The 26,582-nt window shown below is 39.9% G+C and overlaps 1 protein-coding gene across 6 annotated transcripts in view; it reads right to left on the reverse strand.

Moving 5' to 3' along the window:
• Positions 1–26,582, reverse strand: part of LOC137331497 (inactive N-acetylated-alpha-linked acidic dipeptidase-like protein 2) — a 715,700-nt gene that overhangs the window by 310,488 nt on the left and 378,630 nt on the right. For all 6 annotated transcript variants that reach the window (XM_067995331.1, XM_067995330.1, XM_067995327.1 and 3 more), the window contains 2 exons: positions 18,132–18,251; positions 3,592–3,742 (listed from right to left, as the gene is read on the reverse strand). In XM_067995331.1, coding sequence (XP_067851432.1) covers positions 3,592–3,742; positions 18,132–18,251 — 271 coding nt within the window. The remainder of the gene's footprint in view (positions 1–3,591; positions 3,743–18,131; positions 18,252–26,582) is intronic.

Below are 26,582 nucleotides of genomic sequence, written 5' to 3' on the forward strand. Positions count from 1 at the left end.
CTGGGCTGCTCCATGCTGTAATTTTTCCTATTTCCTGCAGCATCAGTCAGTGGAGGACTGTCCCTTTAAATAGGGCTCCTCCAGCTGACAGCCTATGCTGCGCACGCGCAGTCCGTCCGCTGCGCAGCTTTCCAGCGGGAAACCCGGAAGCACAGGTAAGTGGCTCCAACTAGCCTGCGATTCCGTGCAGAGCAGCCCAATTTCACAGGGTGCGTTACCCACGCGCCCAGTCGACCCCCCGCTGCGAACCCGCCGCCCTCCTAATATCGGGCCCATTATGTTTGGTAGACACACTTCAAACCACACAAATCATCATCAGTTAAGAGGAAATCATAGAATCATAGAATGATACAGCACAGAAGGAGGCCATTTGGCCCATCCTACCTGTGCTGACTCTTTGAAAGAGCTGTCCAATTAGTCCCCATTCCTCTGCACTTTCCCTATACCCCTGCAAATTTTTCCCCATCAAGTATTTATCCAATTCCCTTTTGAAAGTTATTATTGAATCTGCTTCCACCAGTGAATTCCAGATCATAACAACTTTCCACGTAAAAAAAATTCTCCTCATCTCGCCTCTGGTTCTTTTCCCAATTATCTTAAATCTGCGTCCTCTGGTTACCAACCCTTCTGCCACTGGAAACAGTTTCTCCTTATTTATCATATCAAAACCCTTCATGACTTTGAACACCTCAGTTAAATCTCCCCATAACTTTCTCTGCCCTAAGGAGAACAACCCCAGCTTCTCTAGTCTCTCCATGTAATTGAAGTCTCTCATCCCTGGTACCACTCTAGTAAATCTCTTCTGCTCTCTCTCAAGTACTTCCTAAAGTATGGTGGCCAGAATTGGACACAATATTCCAGCTGAGGCCTAACCAGTGATTTATAAAGGTTTAGCATAACTTCCTTGCTTTTGTGCTCGATGCATTTTTAAAAAAATAAAGCCAAGGATCCCATGTGCTTCTTTTTTTAAACAGCCTTCTCAACTTGCCCTGCCACTTTCAAAGATTTGTGTACATACACCCCTAGGTGTCTCTGTTCCTGCATCCCCTTTAAAATTGTACCATTTAGTTTATATTATCTCTCCTCATTCTTCCTACCAAAATGCATCACTTCACACTTCGCTGCATTAAATTGCACCTGCCATGTATCTGCCTATTTCACCAGAATGTCTATGTCCTCCTGAAGTCTATTACTAACCTCCTCAAAGTTTACTACATTTCTGAGTTTCATATCATATGAAAACTTTGAAATTATGCCTTGTATACCCAAGTCCAGGTCATTAATATATATCAAAAAGAGCAGCGGTCCTAATACCGACCCATGGGGAATACCGCTATATATTAAACTCGAGTCTGAAAAACAACCGTTCACCATTACACCCTGCCTTCTGTCTCTTAGCCAATTTCATATCCATGCTGCCACTGTTGCTTTAATCCCACGGGTGTCAATTTTGCTAACAAGTGAATACATGAACTTAAATATAATCAGACTTCAATCCCACTCTTTTTGGGAGGTTAAGATGGCAAAATCGCAGAGGAACCACAGTGAAATATGTCATTTTTAATTATAAGACTGAAATATAATTGTTTATTTAATTATGTAACTGTTGAAACATTACTTAATGATTATTTTCATTCCAAAAGGGAACACAAAATTGTTCTGAACTGTTTGAAATAAAAATAATGATATTTGATTTGATTTAATTAATTATATTTGGGCTTTGTCAGCCTAAGGAATGGAACATTTTCCTCCTTTGACACCCTTGCCAAAGGTCTCTGAGCATGTACCATTGTGGATAGGAAAATCACAAGCAACACACCCTTGATTTTTTGATATTTGCTCACTGTTGACAAGTACTTGGAAAATTTACCCCACAGTGTCACCAAACATTCCAGGATAGTTACGGTATAGGCCAGGTAAAGAGTAAAATACCCACTACTCTGTTACAATAATTGCCAGGAATTTTCTCAGAGCTTCTCCCACTCCACTACCGTAACTTTGGCAGAAATCGCAGAACTGGGGTTTCATCTGTAGCTATGGTGGTAAATCAGGGGAAACCGAAGAAATTCCTGGTAAATGTGCCTTAATCCCAACTTCAGCACACCTTGTACTGCATCAGTGTGAATTTTTCCATTTTCCACAGCAATTATCCTTGTAGTCTCTCAGAATAATAGATATAGAAATTTTATGAGATTAATCAAACACTAAAGTCTACACAAAATCAGTTGTTAGCGTCAAGTATCTTGAAATAAGTCTCTTCAGGATTAAGACTCCTTCAATCAAGTAGCTCGGCAAATTTTTTAAAAGTGCTTTTCTCATAACCAAAAAACATCAATAAGATTTTTTAAATTGATAAACTTCAATTAAACTCCAATGGAGATCACTAAACTCTATATAGAAATTACAGAAATGAAACTAGAACTATTGAGCATGCTGGGGTACTTTAGAGGTCATTTGATGTAAGGTCACTTCCCAATGAGTCTTGAGGTCCCTTTTATCCATCCCTTCTTCATCAGACTCATATTCTACAATGTATGTATATAAGGAGAACTTCAGTGAGTCAGAACTCTAAAATATTTTGTATAATTATTTAGGAGCACACTGTAGTTCGGTAGAGCATTGTTCTTTCACTGCTGGGAATATGATTCAAAAGCAATCGAGACTGGTTAAGTGTCTACTGATGGCTGTTACCATTCTAAGTTATGATGTGGAGATGCCGGTGATGGACTGGGTTTGACAATTGTAAACAATTTTACAACACCAAGTTATAGTCCAGCAATTTTATTTTAAATTCACAAGCTTTCGGAGACTTCCTCCTTCCTCAGGTAAATGTTTCAGGAGCTCCTTGAAGCCTACGCATTTATACATCATGTATAAATGCGTAGGCTTCAAGGAGCTCCGGAAACATTTACCTGAGGAAGGAGGAAGTCTCCGAAAGCTTGTGAATTTAAAATAAAATTGCTGGACTATAACTTGGCATTCTAAGTTAAGTGAAGAGATTGGAGAGTCAGTTCCTACTAGATGTAAGTACATAGCACAAAACTATATAATTTAGCAATAATTGGCACTAAACAGTCTTACTCGATGAGCTCAGTAAGAGAAATGGGAATGTCACAATGATTCAACAGGGTTTGTGTTTTAAAGCTGACATTAGTACTATAACAATCAAGTTTAGAGAGAAAGCTTTTCCTTACATTTGCGACAGACCTGCACATACCTGCTGCTGACACAAATGCCAAAACCGGAAAAATATTCAATTTCTCAGTGCTGACAACGTGTTATTCTCCTCCATCAAGAGCAAATATTGTGTGCCAAACACAAACCTTATGAATCACTGGTAATTATTTTTTTCCAGTAGTTATTGCTAGGACAAATGATATGTTGCTGCAAGTGATTTGTTATCACTCAGATATTGTGATTTTCATTGCTTCTGGGACTTTTTATGTAAAATTGCAGTATCCAGGCAGCAAATCATACAGCACTTGTTTGAGTTTAGAAAATCACAGTATTTGCCAAAAGATCTCCGTTGTGCCATTTTCTCCTCTAGTTGTTACATTTTAACAACAAATATCAAAACTCTCTTTCACTTACTGATACTAGGATAGCCTGGTGTAGATGGATCTCCTCCAGGGTTCAAAGAAATCCAAAATGTTTCATCACCAATCCTCTCTGTTTGGGGTGAATCACAGGGGTCAATGTAGACCAATGCTCCTCCAAAACCAGCCTCCAATAATAAAGACAACTGTAACGACAGAAAGCACAATTTGATTATGTAGTTATAGGTTCAAAATCTTTTAGTTAATTTAGTGGAGCTAAATAAATAATTCTAAATGTTTGTTAGCCTTTCCAATTGGAACCTTAATTTGCAATCCAATTAATCATATGTTGTGTTAATCCAGGTCATTCTAGTCATTTCAAATGCATTTTCTGATGACTTGTTATTATGGAAATTGTGGAAACGTCATTATGAAAACATGCCAACATGTTCGGAACAAACAGTCCCAATTTTCACTGCTTACTTATTTCTTGACTTCAGCATTGAAGACAAATATATTTAGTGGTCCATGAGATATGCTCAGGAAATCCAAAGACCAACTATTCATGAAATATGTCTGAAATAGTGTTTGGTAATTCCACACAGTTTCTAATGAAATATGCTTCACTTGAAGCTGGCTGGAGATGAAAACAGTTACATGTAAGACTACAGTGTACGCTGAAACCATGATTTAGCTTTTAGCTATGACAGCTGCACACACTGTACTGATTATTAGTGACATACGGAGCACTTAAAACATGTTAACTTTTATGTATCTGTTTTATTCATAGGAGTGATATTACCATGGCATCAAGTTACACTTGTTACAAAGCCAAATTTGAACACTATCACTTCACAAAAATGCTTCCAACTGAGTCTGCTGGAGTGGAATGTTTAGCAAGATTCATAAGCTTTATTTAAAAAAAAGTTTATTTTAACGGGGTAAGATTTTATTAAGACTGTATGGTAATTAACAAACTTTTGAAAAATATAATTATAGTCTGGAAGATGGTCTTAAATTGTCTCCACTGATACAAATCAGAATGAATTACATCTCTTCCATGTACAGTTAATTCTCGGCTTTCTGCGGATACTACAATGGTCAAAATTTCAAGCAATGCTAAAAAGACTATTCTGATCAATAAAAGGGTTACATTCAGAATAATTTTTATTGTACTGTCCTTGTAACAGATTTTGTGCATACTTGAAAAAAAATTGCATGAAAAATGGATTAAGTTAACTAAAACATTTATTTTTCATGAAATCCATTTACATGCTAGGATTAGAGGAAACGAATGTTGATACCACTGAAATCAATTAATTACATGGGGTTTTACCATTTTAATCCTAGGGATAAAGCAGCTCTTCTAGAAACAAGATTTGGTGGAGGGGGAAGACAATTAGTGCTCCAATTATCAAGCCAAATAGACCAAGGGATGAGGAACAGCTTTGGTACAATGAGAACAGAAATGCCTCTCATACAATTATGATGAGGCAAGCTTGGAAATATCAACTTCACAATCAGTATGTGGAGGAAACTGAAAGCAAAACAAAGATTTACTATAAAAGATCTTTCCAACAAAATTGAATACCAGTGAGGGAACAGAAGTGGTGTTGATATTTTAGCATTGTTTTACCAGAATAAATCCTTTGCATTACAATCCATAGAAATATAAAATGTTCAGTTTCATTAACCATAAACCACAATCGGACGGAGACTTAGCAACATAGGAACAGGAGTAGTCCAGTCAGCCTCTTGTACCTGTTCCGCCATTCAATTAGATCATGGCTGATCTGTATCTACCCGCCTTGGTTCCATAACCCTTAATACCCTTGCCTAATAAAAATCTATCAAATGCAGTTCTGAAATTTTCAATTGACCTAGCCTCAACAGCTTTTTGGGGAGAGTGTTCCAGACTTTCACTACCCTTTGTGTGAAGAAGTGCTTCCTGACATCACCCCAGAACAGCCTAGCTCTAATTTTAAGGTTATGCCCTCTTGTTCTGACTCCCCCACCAGAGGAAATAGTTTCTATCTACCCTATCAACACCTTTAATCATCCTAAACATCTCGATTAGGGAACACAAGCCTGGACTATACAACTGTCCTCATAATTTAACCATTTTAGCGCCAGTATCATTCTGGTGAATCTGCGCTGCACCCCCTTCAAGACCAATATATCCTTCCTGAGACATAGGCTGAGATTCTTTTCCCAGCATTGGTTCCGGAAGGGCAGGGTCTCCACCTATCCCTCTGACACCGCTGGAATCCCGACCAAGTTTCCTGGATCATGAGTCATCTCGTATGCAAGGTAAAAAGCATGTCAGTGTGCTCATTCTGCGAGCTTCAACGATATTGGAAGACTATGTTATAACCCTGTGTGATTCCCCATTGCAACAAATACACATTCTTTCAGATGAGACGTTAAAACGAGGCCTGGTCTGCCTGTTTCAATGGATGTAATCAATCCTATGGCACCAGTCAAACAACAGGGGTGTTCTCCCAGTGACTCTCAACATTATGAAAAGAAAACTATTTTAAACTAGAACAGTAAAGAAAAATATAAAAAACATTTATCCCTCAAACATCACCACCAAAACAGATTACCTGGTTATTCATTGCATTGTGGGATGTTGCTATGTGCAAACTGGCTGCTGTGCTTGCTTACACAACAGTAACGACACTTCAAAAGTAATTCATTGAATGTGAAAGACTTTAGATTGTCCTAAGGATATCATAGGTATGAAAGATGCTTTATAAATGCAAGTTCCATCCTTCTGTGGCATGCCAATTTTAACTAAACTAAAAGCGATTGTCAGAATAATGATAAATGTGATTCCATGTATTGTAATTTTTGCAACACCCAGGTATACTTAATTGCTGAATACACAATTTTTGTGGCAGTAGCTTATGGCTCAGGTAGACAACCAGATGCTCCTCTGACATATACATGTGGACCATTAAGTCTCGGGTATAGTCTGGATTGGTTTGCGCTGGATCTGCGCACATGTTTACAAGTGGATTTGCATCATTGTAATCCATTATAAATATTAAACGCCCAATGAACTGAAGGAGGCCATGTGGAATGGAGGTGGCTGTTGGAGCAACTGGAAAATGCGATGGGCAAGTTTTGTTTAAGTCTTAAATGCACTTTTGATTTTTTTTTTATGTTCTTTCAATTTTAAATGTTATTTTGAGAAGTATACAGTGTAGTAGATGAGAAATGGTCATGGCGGCAATATGCCAGAGATTTTCTGTTTTTGGTAGAATGTAACTGATTTACTTAAACACAAGCATCAGAAATGATACTGCAGCAAGGGTTCTGGAATCTGAATGGTTCCCAGTCACGATTGTGGGATCTGATTGACTGAACACACAGATTGAAGGACAGTGGTCTCTGGGACATAATTAGGTGAAGGAACTCTCCTACACCACAGCATTATACCACATAGATATACATTCATACAGACACAAGCTATTTTTCTATAATATAAAAAATTTCGGCTAGTAAATGCTGAATGCTTCTTACCTGGAGCCTGGAAGTTACAAGTATTTTCCAATTCCCTCAGCAAACAGCAATTAAATTTTGATTGACCTGAAGCTGTGTTTACTTAATAACAATGATAGCTTTTTTCTTAAACGAACACAGCTCCATTTCAGCAGGAGAAATTATGTCGTATAACACTCCTGTCCTTATAAAGTGGTGTTTCATCTGACTGATCACCAGCAATGCCACAGGAGATCCGCTGTATCTTACATCTGCACACACTTCTGGTCTGCATCACTTTCTGCTGTAACTTTTTTGTCACACCTTTGTGTCAATTTTCTCCCATTATATATTCCTATTTATAATGGGATTAACCTATATATGCTTGTTAAGCTGCACTTACAGCCTCCTTTGCTGGAAGACTGACGGAACCCCTGGAGAAATGACATAAATAGCTGTTTATATTGCTTTAATGCTGTTTCTCCGAGATTTCCGCTGATGAGAACTCCTACGGAAACTGCAGGCACAGATATCTAATTCCAATAGCCATATTTTGCATATCATCTTTGAGTGCATCCTCAGCATTAAGACTGTATCTTAATTAAAGGCCACTCATTTATGGTTTCTGCAGATTCACAGAATAATGACCAAATTTGTGGTACTGAATTCTCAAAGCACCAATAAAAATCACAGAATTCGAAATATTCAACCAGTGGCCCTGATGTTACCTCCTACATGGCATAAACACCCCATTTCTATAAAATGGTGTATCCTATGACTCACTGCTATGGGAGATCTCCCATAAAAAATACATACAAATCTATTCTAGTACACATACATATTTTAGATAAACACACAGCTTTCCCATGGCATTGTTCATAGTGAGTCAGAGATTACAAAGTTTTATAACAGTAAGAGGGTTACATGAATAATGTACTGTCAGGATCACTGATTTATGGTGACCGAATAAGTTAAATTTTGTTTACATTACATAGCATTCTTCGAATTTTGTTGTTTTGAAGACTGAATTTTGCAACTGCTCAAAACTGCAAAGCAGTAACCTTAATTATTCTTGTATTCCTAAAAGGAGGTCTTTTTAAATGTATGTTTAATTTTTTTTTATATCTCTTAGCATCTCTTAATGCTGAGAACACACAGAAAGATAGTATGCAAGAGGAACCAGGTTAGAGGTAAGTACAACAGGAGGACACAATCTAGGGCCTGACTTTCCTCGGTTTCTGATAGACCTCTGCGAATATTGAATTAATTGGTTTGCAATGGTTCCTGAAGAAAAATATAATGCTCATTGGATAAATAAAAAGCACAGCTACATTAATAAATATATAGATTGCACTCTCACAGTCTCTGCCTCTCTGGAACAGTTAATAAAATGTATTTTATTTTCAAGCACCTAAGCTCAGTTGGCAATTTTTAAGTCTAATGGGAAACAGATTGGAGGGGACGGGGCTTGCAACCAACATCTTCTATATATGGCCAGTTTTCTGTCAATCATAAATACTTCCAGTCACGTCCGAAATCATTAGCTACTTGAGATAAGAGTCCCAAAGAATTTTTAGAGAGATACGGTTAATATACAAAAAGATTAACTCACACAACTTTTTGATATTTTCCGCTCCAAAGCTAATATTATTGGATTGTGCTGTGCTGTTTTACATGTATAAATGGGTGCCTGAGGTTCCAATATGGTGGGAAGCACTCATTCTGGCTAGACGTGCACCACCCATCGTATTGGTAAATCTCCTTCAGGGCATGTGCCTGAAACAGGCATTAAGACCTTTGCATATGCAAATAGGGGGCCTAATGCCTGTGCATGCTGCAGTCAGTTTCTTCAGTTGCTTGGCAGCCAAACTAGCAGTTCTTAAAGGGACCGCTGGAGGTTGTCACCGGAAAGGTAAATGTGATGTTTTTTTTTTAAACTTACCTTATCTTGGGGCCGGGAGGAGCAGAAGTGTTCCTCCCGGTTCTACATTAAATCCACAGGCCACTGTCAGCCACCACTTGCCCCCTCCCAATTGCTTCCCCCACCACCCCTCCCCCAGGATTCTCCAGAGGAACTCAATCGGAATCTAAGCCAGCCGAACTTGCTGCCTCTTGGCACTGGCAAGCTGCCTCTCGGGCTGCAGCTAGCACCCGCAGCTTGCCAGTAATAAGCAGGAAAGGCCAGTAGACCAATTTGCCATGGTCCTAGTGCCAGCCTCATGAGAAGCTTGCAGCATGCGCTGCAATGGATCGTGCCACGATTCGGGCACGATTCAATTTCTAGGCCGACATGTTCAGATTAGCCTTCACCTAATATTCAGTTCTCTGGGCAATGACATCAAATGTAAATTCAAACTTTTGTGAGGCTAAAGCCTTAAAAAAAATCAATAAATTTATTCAAAGGCCGTTAAGAATTAAGTTTAATCCTCTTATTGTGAAATATGTACATTTTAATGTCTTTATGTCATGAATCTTATTTTGGACATTAAGAATTTCAGTTACTGAGGAAAGGTGTTTTGAGTGATTCAATTGGTTCATCTGCTTCTTTGCACTGAGAAAATTGGTAGGCTCTCATGACTGGTCATTTAGGATTTGTTGTTTTCGTAAGTCCTTAGTCGGTTTTCGTTGATAGTTTTCGAGCCACTTTCTTCACTTTTGATTTTGTATGTGCTATACCACTTCAGTTCTGATTTTTTGCAGTTTAATTTTTGGCCAATCAACCAAGAGCGATGGACAAAGTAAGATGTTAGAGGAAGTGTTACACAACTGGAAGGTTGTGCAAATGAAAGACGTACATGCACACACGCACATGATACACTTTGTTAGTGTAATTATTTTTATTCACAATATCTATGCCCATCTGTTATGCAATGAAGATCAATTCTTTGTTCTTCAGATCAAGCTTATGTGTTTTATTTTAATCTCAGTCAGCAGTTACTCTCTCGACGACACAGTGAAAGTACTGCCATTTATATGCTTACCCAAAATCCATTACAAAAAACTCTAATCTCTGTTAATTGATTATTAATTACAAAACCCTTTGTTTTTCCTAACAAAATTGGATTTGAGATTTTTACAAATATCATAAAAGGATTATAAATTGCTTGAAGTGTGACAATGATCTACAATGTGATTCTGACTTGTAATACTGAGTGTTGAAGTTCCTGACATTAACCATCTGCCCCATCTCACCTGCTTAACTAAGTCATCAAATGTCTGATCTCATAAAATTATCTTGCTGGGATAGAGTGACAAATTTGAACAGGAGTACAGCTGTAGGACTTTTCTCAATCTATATGGTTGACATAACAAAATAGACAGCAAAAGTAGGTTCATTCAGTTAATTCACATGCTGAAAATTTCACGTTGCTGTTGATTTTCAAATATATTGTACAAAACTATATTGATCGTTGTACCAAGTTAAAAGGTCTTGATTCTCAAATTCCACTGTCATTTACTGCTGCCTACCATTTGTTAAAAGTAAATGTCTAAGGCAAAAGTGCCTCCTAAATACAATAAAAAATAAATCCGTTATGTACTCGCCCACTTTAAACATTTTGAACATTTCCTGCTCTTTGGAGTTTTTACTTACATCAGAAATATTTTGTATTGTAATAAATCAATTGTGATGACATTAAATGACAGTATGTTAAGTCTGAGAGTGATGATTGCCTTTTGTGAGAGGAAAACACCAGTAAAATGATAAATGAAGTTCTTCACATGGATTTAGTCTACACTTCCCAGTTCTATTGTAAACAAACTACGATATGCCTTCGAAAACAGTTTCAAAAGTCACATTCTCAGACGTTACCTATGCTTTTGGAAAAAATAAAGACATGCTCGTTGGTTTTAATTTTTGAAAACATGGTAGTGTATTATAATTTTTATGTCCCTTCATTCATAAACCTAAAATTTATCTCACTATAAAATTAAAACAAAAATTATATATTGATTTCCAGGCTGGTGACAAATGTCTTCTGTCTGAGTGAGTTCAGCCAGTATACCATGAGATGAATACGCTCAATTCTGCCATTTATAAATAATGCAGTTAATGTTTACAGGCTTTACTCTTTGTTATCTTCTGATATTCATTTATGTAGTGCCCGTTTAATCAACAACCAGTTCTGAATAAAAGAGAACAGATGTATCTGTCTTTATGATTTAGACCTATATGTATAATATATAAATATATATGTATGTTCAGTATTTCCTAAGTTTACCTTTCAACCATAATACTAGTTGACTTCTGACAGTTTTGTTGATTGTAGAGTTGCCACATTTCCAGGTCCACCACTGTTGCTGGAGAATGCAGTAGTTACGTCTCAATGGTTATAATGTCACTCATTTTTCTTATTAGAGGAAAAACTATAGTAGGTGCACATTGTTTTCTTCTAGGATTCAGGTCACTGCTCCAACTGCCCCCAAAGGTCAACTCCAGGTCACTGCTCCCTTCCAGTATCTGTGCCCCTTCATGATTGACTTCAATCCTGTGGTTGCATCTGAAATTCCCCACCTTTAATGGACGTGCACCCAGAGATACACCTGTGCTTAGAGCATGCCCCAAACAATCAAATGAGCAGTCACCCGAATTACAAATGTAAGGACTCTTACAACACCAGGTTGTAGTCCAACAGTTTTATTTGAAATCACAAGCTTTCGGAGGCTTCCTCCTTTGTCAGGTGAGTGTGGGATTCCATAAAAGTATATATATAGTCAGAGAACAATGCCTGGTGATTACAGATAATCTTTCCAACTGCCCGTTATCAAAGCAATCAAAGGACTTGAATGGTGTTCAGACAGGGAAACATTACATACAAGACTACCGAATACACAATCGGTCACAACTCACAGACAGACAGAGAGAGAGAGCGAGAGAGAGAGAGAGAGAGCGAGAGAGAGAAACCCAAAAGGCAGAGAAAGAGATAGAAAGAGATAGATGCATTAAAAACGGATAACTTTCTTCGCTGGTGGGGTAACGTGTAGCGTGACATGAACCCAAGGTCCCGGTTGAGGCCGTCCTCATGGGGGCGGAACTTGGCTATCAATTTCTGCTCAACGATTTTGCGTTGTTGTGTGTCTCGAAGGCCGCCTTGGAGAACGCTTACCCGAAGATCGGAGGCTGAATGTCCTTGACTGCTGAAGTGTTCCCCGACTGGGAGGGGACCCTCCTGTCTGGCGATTGTTGTGCGGTGTCCGTTCATCTGTTGTCGCAGTGTCTGCATGGTCTCGCCGATGTACCATGCTCCGGGGCATCCTTTCCTGCAACGTATGAGGTAGACAACGTTGGCCGAGTCACAGGAGTATGAACCATATACCTGGTGGGTGGTGTCCTGTCGTGTGATAGTGGTATCTGTGTCGATGATCTGGCATGTCTTGCAGAGGTTGCCGTGGCAGGGTTGTGTGGTGTCGTGGACGCTGTTCTCCTGAAAGCTAGGTAATTTGCTGCGAACGATGGTCTGTTTGAGGTTAGGTGGCTGTTTGAAGGCGAGTAGTGGAGGTGTGGGGATGGCCTTAGCGAGGTGTTCGTCGTCATCGATGACATGTTGAAGGCTGCGAAGAACATGGCGTAGTTTCTCCGCTCCGGGGAAGTACTGGACGACGAAGGGTACTCTGTTGGTTGTGTCCCGTGTTTGTCTTCCGAGGAGGTCTATGCGATTTGTCGCTGTGGCCCGTCAGAACTGTCGATCGACGAGTCGAGCGTCATATCCCGTTCTTATGAGGGCGTCTTTCAGCGTCTGTCGGTGTCCATCGCGTTCTTCCTTGTCTGAGCAAATCCTGTGTATTCGTAGGGCCTGTCCATAGGGGATGACCTCTTTGACATGGTTAGGGTGAAAGCTGGAAAAGTGGAGCATCGTGAGGTTGTCCGTGGGCTTGCGGTAGAGTGAGGTGCTGAGGTGCCCGTTTTTGATGGAGATTCGTGTGTCCAAGAATGAAACCGATTCTGAGGAGTAGTCCATGGTGAGTTTGATGGTGGGATGGAACTTATTGATGTTATCGTGTAGTCTCTTCAGTGATTCTTCGCCGTGGGTCCATAGGAAGAAAATGTCGTTGATGTATCTGGTGTATAGCGTTGGTTGGAGGTTCTGTGCAGTGAAGAAGTCGTGCTCGAACTTGTGCATGAAAATGTTGGCGTATTGGGGTGCGAATTTGGTCCCCATGGCTGTTCCGTGTGTTTGGGTAAAGAACTGGTTATCGAAGGTGAAGACATTGTGATCCAGGATGAAGCGGATGAGTTGTAGGATGGTGTCTGGAGATTGGCTGTTGTTGGTGTTGAGTACTGAGGCTATTGCAGCGATGCCGTCATCGTGGGGGATACTGGTGTAGAGTGCCGAGACGTCCATCGTGGTGAGAAGTGTTCCTGGTTCAACTGGCCCGTGGGTACTGAGTTTTTGTAGGAAGTCTGTAGTGTCGCGACAGAAGCTGGGGGTTCCCTGTACGATGGGTTTCAGGATGCCCTCGACGTATCCAGAGAGGTTCTCACACAGGGTTCCGTTGCCTGATACGATAGGATGTCCGGGTGTGTTGGATTTGTGTATCTTTGAAGTCCCTCATCTCTGGTACAATTCTAGTAAATCTCTTCTGTACCATCTCTATTGAACACAATACTCCAGCTGAAGCCTAACCAGTGTTTTATAAAGGTTTAGCATAACTTCCATGCTTTCATACTCTATGCCTTTATTAATAAAGCCCAGGATCCCTTATGCTCTTTTAACAGCCTTCTCAACTTGTTCTGCCACCTTCAAAGATTTGTGTACATACACCCCCAGGTCTCTCTGTTCCTGTACCCCCTTTAAAATTGTACCATTTCATTTATATTGCCTCTCCTCATTCTTCCTACCAATATGTATCACTTCACACTTCTCTGCATTAAATTTCATCTGCCATGTGTCTGCCCAGTTCACCAGTCTGTCTATGTCTTCCAATAGTCTGTTACTATCCTCCACATTGTTTACTACATTTCTGAGTTTCGTGTCATCTGCAAACTTTGAAATTATACCCTGTATACCCAAGTCTAGGAAATTAATATATATCGAAAAGAGCAGTGGTCCTAATACCAACCCCTGGGGAACACCACCCTATATTTCCCTCCAGTTTGAAAAACACCCGTTCACTACTACTCTCTGCTTTCTGTCCCTTAGCCAATTTCGTATCCACGCTGCCACTGTCCCTTTAATTCCAAGGGCTTTAATTTTGCTAACTAGTCTATTATGTGGTTCTTTATCAAACCCCCTTTGAAAGTACATATACAAAGCATCAACCGCACTTGCGTTTCAACCCTTTCTGTTACTTCATCGAAGAACTCAATCAAGTTAGTCAAACACAATTTGCCTTTAACAAATCCGTGCTGACTTTCATTTATTAGCCCATACTTTTCCAAGTGCCAATAAATTAGGCCCTACACGGCATAAACACCCCTATTGTTTTAGAACTGCAATATCCTCTGACGCACGGTGAGCAATGTGCTAGTAATATATTAAAGTCTTCCATATATCATATGCATCCTGTAAGCTTCATACTTATTCCTCTCACACTTTAGCCATCACACGTCAGTGTATCTTTTGATTTATCGTGAGCAGCCCCATGGGAAATCTGCTAGCATTTATATTTTCTGTTACAGTACAATGATGAATGACTAAATAAAAATACATTCAAATTTGAGTTATTGCCTATGCATATTGGAAGATTACATCAAGACAAGGCGAGGAGTTACAAAATAGCATCCTTGCGGTGGAACTTAAAAGGAGGTATCAGCTTTATTTCCTCATTCAAGATTTGCATAATCTGTGCTTCATTTACTTTTATTTTTGAATTTTAACTCATAAAAAGATTGAAAATTCTATTACATTTCTATCTATATTACAAAACTGATCACGCAATATAGAATAAAGTAGTGTATTTTTTGGACTTAATGGTTTTTCCCTTTGGTAAAAATGCAGTACCTGGTTGGTCAGACTATGGGTACTTCCAACACTGTGCATCAGCAACGTCCATTTCCATTAAATTTGAAGTCATTATTCAGGCATATCACTCCAACTGCATTTGTGTGATTGTTTCCATTTCTTGTATCAGCCATAATTTATGGCACCCGAGTGTCGATTTAGTGCTAATTTGTGCTAACTTATGGGTGTTTTCATGCCCAGACAAGCATTTGGAGCCACAGTACCTAATTATCTTCCAACTTAATCATATCAGGGTGAAAAAGGTAGGTGACCTATCTGCCTCAAGTGGTTAATTTTTCTTTTTATGAGCTGGCACTATACTCCGAAAACGCTCGTTACTGGTTGATGATTGGGGTCAAAGCAAGACTGAAACATAGCAGTCAGCTCATTCATTATATCTGGAAACAATAATGTCCTTTGTAAATTAACACCCAATTGGTCTTGTAGGTCCAAATCAGGCTTTATCAAAGCCTTTATCTAAGGTTCAAAAAGAGCTTCCTTGATGTTCTTTGCTTATATCTTTTATCCTTCAGCTGACCAAAAGGATTTAACTGGCATTGTATCTGGACTAACATAGTTAATACTTTATTTCTTTAGTGAGAACCATGGAAACCTTCTCTCAAAAGCTTTGATCCCATATTGAAAAACATCAAATTTACAGAGGTTGCAGGAAGTAACCTGCACATGTGTTTTTCTTAATACCTCTGATAGACCTCTTGTGGTCATGATAAGGTAGAGGATGCACTGTTTTACAAGGACAGGAGCATTATACAATGCAACACACAATGTATTATTTTTCTGCTGAAGTGTGGTGTGTTGTCCCTTTAAGACTACCGGATATAATGTTGTTCATTCTTGAAATGAATGCTTGGATTTACTACAGGTCAGACAGGCTTTCTTTCTCTTTCTTTTATAAGACAGTTAAGGCGACAAAGTCTAATTGTTTAAGTGAACAAAGGCTGAGGTCACTCAGATTATTTGTTGGTTGGTGAGGGAACTGTAGAGATATGAATGTACTTGTCAGTTTCAGGTTGCAGTTCAGAAAAGAACGTTTTAAGATTGTTTTAAACTGTAAGAAAGTGTGATGTCTGAAGTGTGACAGTTGCATGTGCAAACATACTTTTAAAAAATTTACACTAGCAGATCACCAGAGGCAATACTCACAGTAAGTCAAACGATTTGCAGTTTTATAAGGACAGGTGTTTTATACTATGTAATGCACAATGTATTATTCTACTAAATATGAAACTATGATTAAGATCACAATCAAGACTTGCATAAGGGGAACAATGTAACAGTTTACACACTGAAATATTTAAGTACTTCTGAACATACCACAATAGGACAGAATATCATAGATGGATGGATCCATTTTTTAAAAATCAAATATGATAAACATACGAGACCAACAAAAATACACAGACTAGCTTTCTGAAAAATGCCATTAAAACTTTGGGGGAAGAGCTGAACTGAAGTTGACTGGTGAAAAATTAGATAATCACTTAGTTACCATTATATGGGACTGAACGATATTTCAACAATATGTATAGCCTGTTGCAATTATTCTATATTGTTTCCCACCACCTCCATTCCTCTGGTGGAACTTTGGTGGGGGTTGGGGGGTGAGTGTTATCATTGTGCAAACATCTGACCCACCAACAGCTATCTGGCTACCCTGGCCGCTGTCACTGTGCGATCCTCCGGAGGCCACAACCCATGGGCTCAGGGACATGCAGGTCAGGATCCTTCAGTTTCATGGGCATCTTGTCTGACCACTAGAATTTTGCCACTTTAATCAGTGTACTGTAGAGCACTCCCTGACCTATTCAGGCATCAGAAGCATGCTATAAGCACTCCAATGGTCCTCTTGACCACGTGCAGGTCGTCGCATGTGCACAGTTGTACCTTTCCTGTGCTGCGTTGCTTGTGATGCGGAATGGTGTCATTAGGTAGGTTTCAGTGGTTACGCTTTGTCCCCCAGAAATCATCCACGTCCTTCTCCCTCCCCGCTGAATAAAGTTATTGACGACGGAGCGGCGAAGGACAAAGGCATTGTGAGCGCTTTCCTGATGTTCTGCGTTGATGCAGGATCCTCAGATGGGCATCACCGACAATTAGACTCTTTAACGAGTGGTAACCCTTCTTGTTGATGTTAGGTGACAGGTTCCTAAAGTGGGGCCATCTACTTTGTAGATTTATCTGACTTAGCACCTTTGGGTATATGTCTTCCATCTCAAGAATTTATCAGGTTTAAATCTGTCTAGGACCTTCTTGCAAGTGACATCAACGTTATTGAGCTTAGTTGCAGAATCTCCTATTTCAGCTGTGACTCAGTTGGTAGAACTCTCGCCTCTGAGTCAGAAGGACCTGAGTACAAAATCTAGGCTGACACTCCAGTGCAGTACTAAGGGAGCACTGCACTGTTGAAGATGCCGTCTTTGGATAAAACATTAAACCAAGGCCCCGTCTGCCCCCTCAGGTGAATGTAAAAGATCCCATCTCCTATTTCGAAAAAGAGCAGGGGAGTTATCTTTGGTGTCCTGGCCAATATTTATCCCTCAACCAACATCACTAAAAATAGATTATCTGGTCATTATCACATTGCTGTTTGTGGGAGCTTGCTGTGTGCAAATTGGCTGCCGCGTTTCCTGCATTACAACAGTGACTGCACCTCAAAAGTGTTTGATTGGCTGTTAAGCACTTTGGGATGGCTCAAGATCGTGAAAGGCGCTATATAAATGCAAGTTTTTCTTTATGTCGGCACTCTACTGGTGTCTTCTTTAGTGACAATTTCCAGGAAAAAGAAATACTGCACCAATTGGGTCAATTGAGACATTTGAAGGAGAATAAAAGTTTTCACCCAAAGAACCCATTTGTAAACAAATCTCTGAAATTAAAAAGGATGTATTAATGGATAGCTTTTATACCATAAATGCTAAATTACTGATGAGTACAAAATGCAATTGGGTATTATTTTACAAATGAAAATAGCATTTTATGAAAATATTTTATTAACTTTGTCTTTCATGTTCATATTCTTTTCAATGGTTTTCTGATTGATTATCTGTCATTTTGCATTTCAAATAAAATCAGTTAAAAGCAATTAGCATATTAGGAATTTTTTCTTAATGTAAAAAGTAAATCCCAGAATATTTTTAATTTACTTTACCTTATACAATAAAGGCACCTGTCCAAGTTTAATTAGTGCAATTTTTTTGGTAACAATGGTACTTGATTGAAGTCGGAGCAGATCATCAATTGTTCCATACTGTACATCTATGATCTCCGCCTGAAAAATCACAAGACATAGGAAGTGTTTTCAACATTCATGAAACAGTTTCTGCTGTTGCATTTGTCAGTGTGGCCCATTAATTGTCTAGTTATCAGTAACGCAATCAAAACTGGTACAGGTATTAGTTGAATACTTAAGTTTTGAGTAGTGAAAAATATGAATGGAGTGTTTCTAATCTCTGTCAAAAAAAAAGGTAATATAATTAATTTAATACACCATGAAAGTTAAACATTTGAAAGTTCTATGGAAAAAGGAAAAATAAACAATAATGTTCTTTCTAGTTAGGAAAGAAAACTATCCTTATTAATGTAATTATTTTTTATTATCCAGTTAGCATTGTTAATATAGTTGTACCCGTTTATTTGCAACTCGCCTGATTGCAATTCCCGTTTTAACGCAACCAATTCTAAAGTCTGTTTCTTTCCTTATACTTACAATTGTGAAAAGTTTATTTTATAGCAATCTCATTTATTGCACTTCCTGCTTATATGCAAGTGTGGTGCGCAGGAATTCTACTTTATTGAGACTTATCACCTTTGAACCTGAGACTTTCACTTTTCAGTCTGATTGGGTTTGGTGGTCAATACACCCAAGAACCGGTTTGACCTGGTTTCCATCTGTTTATTAGTGTTGTGTGGTTGAGGAAGGAATGGAAGTCAAATTTCCAGATGGCTCAACAAAAAAAGTGCTGTGACTTATCGTTGTGTGAGCAAATGGCTGTTTTGAACAGAGTGAAGGAGTTGAGGATTCAAAAGTTAATCACACAGATACATGGCATTTCTCAATCTCGTGTTTCTAGACTCTGAAAAGGAAAGCGGACATCTTGAAGGACTGGGGAAAAAAATAAGAACCAGGATAAGAAAGAGACACATGAAAGTAAGATGGCTGGTGTTGATGAAGCACTGCTTAGGTAGTTTAATCATAAAAGAGCTCAGAAAATCCCGCTTGACGGCTGCCCGTTAAAAGCTAAAGCTAATGAACTGAGCATGGAAAGCTTTGAAGCATCAAATGGATTCCTGTGCCACTGGAAAGTGAGACACAACCTTGTTTACAAAAAGCTGTGTGCTGCAAAAGCGGACAGTGATAGACTCGCTGCTGATACATAGACTGAGGAAATGTTGCTGGGTTTGTTAAGCAGATTATCCACCCGACTGCATTTACAATGTGATGAGACCAGACTTTTCTATCTTGCCTTGCCTGATCAAACCTACGCAAAAAAAAAAGGTGAGTGGTGGCAAAATTAAAAAAGAATGCCCAACATTGTTGCTGTGAGCTAACAAAATGAGCTCAGACACGGTGAAACCTCTCGTGATCGGGAAAAACAATTAAGCAGGTTCCACTGTTTTCAAACAGATTTCACTAAGGGAAAACTTTCACTAACAAACAATCCAAGTGATAGTGGCAAAATATTCATTGCCTTACTGAAATTATTTTGTATCTTTTGGAACAGAAAGAAATGGGAGGTGAATATTAAAATTTAAATTTTTAATTAAGGCAGGTGTTAGCCTTGGCTCAGTGGTAGCCTGCTCGCCTCTGAAGCCAGAAGGTTGTAGGTTCAAGTCCCTCTGCAGGACTTGAGTACATATTGAAAGAGCCGGTCACTGTGTAAAGATACACCAGGAAATGTCGCCTGTCTGTCGTTGAGAAGTGCCCTTCTTCTCAGGGGATTCCCACACACATGTGATTGCTCAGATCTGTGATTTTGTCCCACTCCGTCTCATTCCTTCAATGTCAGCCTTACTTCAGTTTACAACCTTGGTTTGTGTGTGAGCATTCTCGTGATTTACAAGGGTGATATCAGAACAAAGATGATACCAGATGGGCATGTAATTGCCAAATGAATTTCAATATAGATAAGTGTGAGGTATTAGATTTTGGTAGGGAGAATAAGAGGACCACATACTGCTTGGATAATAACAGTCTAAATGGGGTAGAGAAGCAGGGGGATCTGGGGTACAGATATACAAATCACTAAAAGTAGCGATGCAGGTTAAAAAGGCCACAAAAATGCAAATCAAGCACTGGGGTTCATTTCTAGAGGAATAGAATTGAAAAGCAGAGACATTATGTTAAAATTGTGTAGAAACTCGGTTAGACCACATTTGAAGTACTGTGAACAGTTCTGGTCTCCATATTCTAAAAAGGATATAGAGGCTCTGGAGAAGGTGCAACAAAGATTTGCACGGATGATTCCAGAACTGAGAGGTTATACCTAGCATGAAAAATTGAGCAGGGTGGGGCTCTTTTCTCTAGAAAAGAGAAAGCTGAGGGGTGGCCTGATAGAAGTCTTTAAGATTATGAAAGGGTTTGATAGGGTAGATGTGGAGAAGATGTTTCCATTTGTGGGCCATATATATAAGATAGTCACTAACAAATCCAATAGGGAATTCAGGAGAATCTTCTTTACCCAGAGAGTGGTTAGAATGTGGAACTCATTACCACAAGGACTAGTTGAGGTGACTAGCGTAGATGCATTTAAGGGGAAGGTGGATGAACACATGAGGGAGAAAGGAATAGAAGGATATGCTGATAGGGTTGGATAAAGTAGGGAGGGAGGAGGCTCGTGTGGAGCATAAACACCGGCACAGACCAGTTGGGCCGAATGACCTGTTTCTGTGCTGCACATTCTATGTAATTCTACATAATCTAGGCTGACACTTCAGTGCAGTACTGAGGGAGTGCTGCACTGTCAGAGGTGCCTTCGTTTGGAGGAGACATTAAACTGAGATCCTGTCTGCCCTCTCAAGTGGACGTCAAAGATCCCATGGCACTATTCGAAGAACAACAGGGGTGTTCTCCTAACACCACAAAAACAGCTTAATTTGTTCATTTATCTTCTTGCTGTTTGTGGGGCTTTGCTGCGTGCAAATTGGCTGCCACGTTTCCCTACATTATAATGGTGACTACAGTACTTCATTGGCTATGAAGCGCTTTGGGATGTCTTGAGGTCATAAATGGTGCTATATAAATGCAAGTTCATTCTTTCTTTTAATTTGCTTTAATTTTAAAGGAACACAGAATATCTATAATCCATGCAATTTAATTAAATACCTGTTGCTGACAATGTACAGTGGGAAGCATTCATTTCACAGTAATAATCAGATCAGGAGATTGTTAAATGAGTGTGGGTTTGACAAGTAATATCAGCCACCAAGGAACAATTAGAGCTATTAAGGAACTTTTTAGTCAGTTAGTCTATTTGTTTATTGGTGAGAAGACATATCTTTCTGCATTTATTTTTCCCCTTACCTTGGTCTACTTGGGCCATGCACTAACTGTGGCTGACCAGCTCACAAGCCTCACCCTGAATTAGTTGCTATCACATGCATAACAGTGTAGAGTGATGCCTATCCAGCTGACTGTCTCTTTCCTAAAAAAATTGCCCAAGTTGTGCTCAGCATTTCCTCACAGTGGCATGACTGAGATCAAAAACTTAGATAGCAGATTGTGGCCACAAACCCACTTTGTGGCACTGGCCACTGTTTCTCTAACATAACATCCAGTTAGAACAATTTATGATTCATGTCTACTTTGGGATTATTGTAATTGTGTCAGTTCAGCAATTTTTGCCAGGCAAGTGAATATACGAAAGATGCATCTTACAACCCCGACATTAGTCAACGAAGAACATATCCCTCCAGATCAGATACAAAGAAATTAGTGGTATAAATTCTGGACCTACTTTGTCTGTTATTTCAGTTGGCCCAATTTAAAAGAGTAGTCTTTCTCTTATGGTGAATTTGAAACCCGTTTACATAATATTGGCTGGAAATATCTCCTATTAATGTTTTCAAACTTTGTTCAAATACAGCTGTATATACCAATTCATTTAATCAAGGATAATAATTCTAAAAGGGGAAATAATTACCCAGGAGCAGCAGAAGGGATACCTAGCCGATTTGAACAGCTGGACCTCATTAACATGCCGCTGGGCAACTTCCTGACCAAAGCGGCCTTGAAGTCGGCTGCCCACTCATTAAAATGGGAAAGCAGGAGGCCGCCACCGGGAACCAGAGGGAATGGTCCCTGACACTCAGGTAAGTCTTTAGGATTGTGGTTTGAAAGGGATCGCGGTCAGGAAAGTGAGGGAAGCTCGGGGCAGGAGAGGCCCAAGATTTTTCTGTGGGGCTACGAGGCTCCAGTTTCACTGCCCCACGCCCGTATTTTTGCCCGGGGGGGGGCGGGGGTTAAAATTCCCCTGAACCACCCCCCAACCCACCACCAAGAGTTGCTGGGTTAACAGCTACCTTGAAGAAAAATAAATGCAAATTCAAAATTGTATTCCCATGTATTTCAGACAGTGATAGTAAGTAATATCAATCCATCATCCAGTTAAAAAAATTGCCACTCATCTTTTCAACACAGTAAAATGATGACTTCTAAAATAATTTTCAAATAACTTTCAGCTATGTCATTTCTTAAATCCTTTGGTGTAGACCTCGATTTATGGAGTGGACTAATATCTAATATTGCTAGGTGTTACAATGAGATGTGTGGCATTGCTTTAACATGTTACTAATAGCCCTGAGGAAACATTAATCTTCACATTCAGTGGTAACATTTAGCAGGGTACTTTCATAACATAAAACTGAACCTGGCTGAAAGCTGGACTTTTTAATTAGCTTTATTATCTGTACGGCCCGCATTTCCACTCCAAGGACAGCTTTAAAGGAAAACCGCACTGATGTTAAGAGTTTGAGATTTTTTTCCAATACTTAACAATTTTAATATTAAATTAGCTGAAATCTGCTCTCCATCAGATTTGTAAAACTAGCTGTAGTTCATTCAACTGAAATGGATGTATTCAAACTGAAAGTAAAAAATGGGCAATATTTTAAAGAGTATATTAAAACTTCATTATGGCAAGTTGAAAATTGTTATATTCTAAATTATTTACTGTGCAGAGGGCCTTGTATAGTTATCAGAGATACCTTAACCAGAATTTCTTAAGCACCAAAAGGCAAGTACTGGTATACATCACATGCAAGGTATATTCCATTCTACTCGAGATACACAATTTATACAGAGAATCATAACATTTACACAGCTCAGGATCTGAGATACTTGACAGATTAATTTCAACTCCTTCATCACCATCATTGCCCATCCTGCTCACAAATATCGGCTTATTTGCCATTGTGTGTTTATAATTTACTCAGTTTACACAAGCAAGTTTTCAAAATGTAAACCAATTAGTCTGTCACAGGATAATATCAAATATCACATGGGCAGCTCTATCTTTCCATCACAGTCATACAACTTTGGATTTGAATTATTCAATTAAATCTATAAATCCAACATACAAAGCTTGTGCCTTATTGATGATTGGACATTAAGTTAAAGCAATTATTTTTAATTTTGCATCCAAGAATCTATAAGTACCGACTGTACAAATGTGCACTACCAGCGGGGAGACTTGCCGACTGACATTGTACATCAGGAAACTGTGGGTGCACGCCCCACAATTTTGCAACCATTACAGTTAATAGATGCAAAATCATGGGTGGCACTCATCATTTCCCTAATATATGTTGCCAACAGACAAGGCTCCCTCAGCTGCAGTAACCATTTATAAACTTGGTCCTTTAACATCTACAGAAGTGTATACATTAAAAGTTAGCATGCACTTGTACATCTACACGTTTATAGTTAGCGTGCACTTGTACATCTACGCCACTTCTATAGCTCTGCACAAGAACAGCGTGCAGGAGTGATGTGACTTTCTGGAAGTCAATGTCAACAATGGCCCTCCGAGCCAAGAAAACAGCTGTATGAGCTTCCATGGCAGCATTGTCAGCTACCATGGAAGCTGTCAAAGCCATCAGCAGAAGTTCCATCATGGTGGGCGCCATTGCCATGTTCATGGAGCTGATCACTCTCTCCATGTTGGACAGAATGGTCTCCATGCTCTACGCAAAACCTCAACATGAGTTGGAACTGGACTCCTCCATTCTCTGAGCCTTTACACACAGGTTCGCTGGAAGGATACCCCGTGAACCTAGCATTTCCTGGTATATGCGCATCAGCCTTCTTCAGTAGCCTGGGCCCTCGAAGCCTGCATCTAAGTCCTCTGCAGCAGAGCTAGTATGTGACCTTGCCTTCTGGCAAACTAGCACCTGTGGCATCCTATTCCCCTATCCTACCTCCTGCACACTTGTGGCCATGGACTACCCCCTAAATTACATGTGGTGCCAGTCTCTGAGCTGGTGCTTGCTAAGGTCAGATCGAGTGACACTACATCTGCAGGAAGGCTGGCCTCCTCTTCCTTAAGTGTCACAGAGACATCAACATTTTCAGGACCTGAAATGAAAGAGAGGGACAAGGGTAAGCTTTTAGTGTGAAGCGAGAGCAGAGAGAGATGAGTGGCTGCTGAATGCAAGTGCAGTTTGTCATCCAGTGTATATAGGGTGACATAGAAGTAAGAAGGGAAAAAGAGGAAAAGGTGTGAGTAAACCCTGCGAAAAGTCTCCTCCAGCATTGCCACTCGCCATGGCTTGACTCTGCCCCTGCTCATGATAATCAGCATATTATCTTCCACAAGGGACAAGGTACGTACACTGGCTTAGCCTCCTCTGGTCGCAGCCTCCTGCCGCATGTTCTGTGGCGACCTTCTCTTGCAAGAAAAAAGGGAGTTTCTTAGTGACAGCCTTCTGAGGTGTTTAGAGAATGTGCCTGTCATGATTGAATACATCATATGTTGTGTGTAAGGTATGAGGAAATGAGATAGTTGTGAGAGCAGGAAGTGCAAGTGTGTTAGAAGTAGGTGGAGTGGTGTCGTGCAATGACTGTAGAAGAGTGAAGGGAAGCGGAGGAGGGGAATATTGTGAAGGTGTGAGAGCAGAGCAGGAGGGCAGTATTCTTACCTTGACAACTCTGGTGAGGTTATCGAACTTCTTTTGGCACTGGAGCTATGTCCTGGGAGATAAGATCCTGGCATTAACCTCTTCTGTGACCTCTTCCCAATGGTGATAGAGGTGTTGCCTGGAGGGCTTTCTGGCCTCTGTGGGAACAGGATCTCCATTATCCTGTGCACCGCCTGGACCAGGACCTCTTAAGTGTCATCAGAGAACTTAGCGGCCAAATCTACAAATCTTGCAGCCATTTCTTTCTTATGAAGTGTTCTCTGCTGTCTGCAGTCAGAGTGCACCTCTGCTTTAAGAGGTGCTGGCTGCCTTTAAGTGGCGTCAGTTAAATCCGATTTCTGCCCCGTGCCCGCAAACAGACGTGTAGCCAATGAATAGCGGGTACCACTGGCTGCATGCCTGACTCATTATAACAAGCTGACAGCTCCAATTTAATATAGTCCCTGCGGCCACGTGAACGGGCATGTTTTTGGGCTTAATCGAATTTGTAGGTCTTCAGCTTGGATCAGAAAGCGAATAATGCTTTGTTTACATTTGTGTTTATCCAGCTTTCCTTTGAACCATAGTATCATAGTAGGTACAGCACAGGAAGAGGCCCATTCGGCCCATCGTGCCTGTGCCAGCTCTTTGATAGAACTATCCAATTAGTCCCATTCCCTTGCTCTTTCCCCATAGCCCTGTAAACCATGTCTCAATTTTCAATTGTTGTTCTCAATTGTTTGTCTTGCTTTACAATAATCAGATATCTGCAATGGATTCAAAATACTGAATTAAATTTTATCCACAAACAAAGCACATATCAACACTTGGTCATGCTCCCCTCTCTCCAGGGTATAATCTCTGATGGATGCATCCTAGTGAAACACATCAAATCAGCCACAGACACTGAAAGATCCCCTAAAAATCGTTGTTTCACAGCCAGAGATGGGAGTCATGATACGATTTTTTTTGATAACAGTAATTGTTAATACAACTGTGATCAGGCAGCAGGGCTTCACCTGCAGAAACTCTTTAGAAGAATCACAAATATTTTCCTCTGCTGACAGCAGCGGTACAAGTGAAATGTGTTAATTTGAAATTGGCAGCATGCAGGCATCTATGCTGAATGCTTGCTGTTGTAGACTGCATAGAAGTGCTATCCATTGTTTTTGGAGGGGGATAATAAATAAATCACAGAACATTAATGAACCATCCACTCCTCCCAGCAGAGAAGTTAGAAAGTGAGATTCCTGCCTGATGACCACATAATTTCAGCAATGTCCTGAAGGAGAACAATATAACTGGTCCTCTTATTGGGCAATCATAACGATGCATTGATAGCAGTCGCACGTTACTCTTATCTAGACTGTGCCACATTTCTTGGTAATAAATCCTCCCAATTGCACAAGGAGTTTGCATGGACTCCCAGCACAACACTAGAATACAAACAAAATAAAAATGTTGTCAAGGTGGTCCAGTGGGAGCA

The sequence above is a fragment of the Heptranchias perlo genome, chromosome 13 (assembly GCF_035084215.1).
Source record: "Heptranchias perlo isolate sHepPer1 chromosome 13, sHepPer1.hap1, whole genome shotgun sequence".
Taxonomy (NCBI): Eukaryota; Metazoa; Chordata; class Chondrichthyes; order Hexanchiformes; family Hexanchidae; genus Heptranchias; species Heptranchias perlo.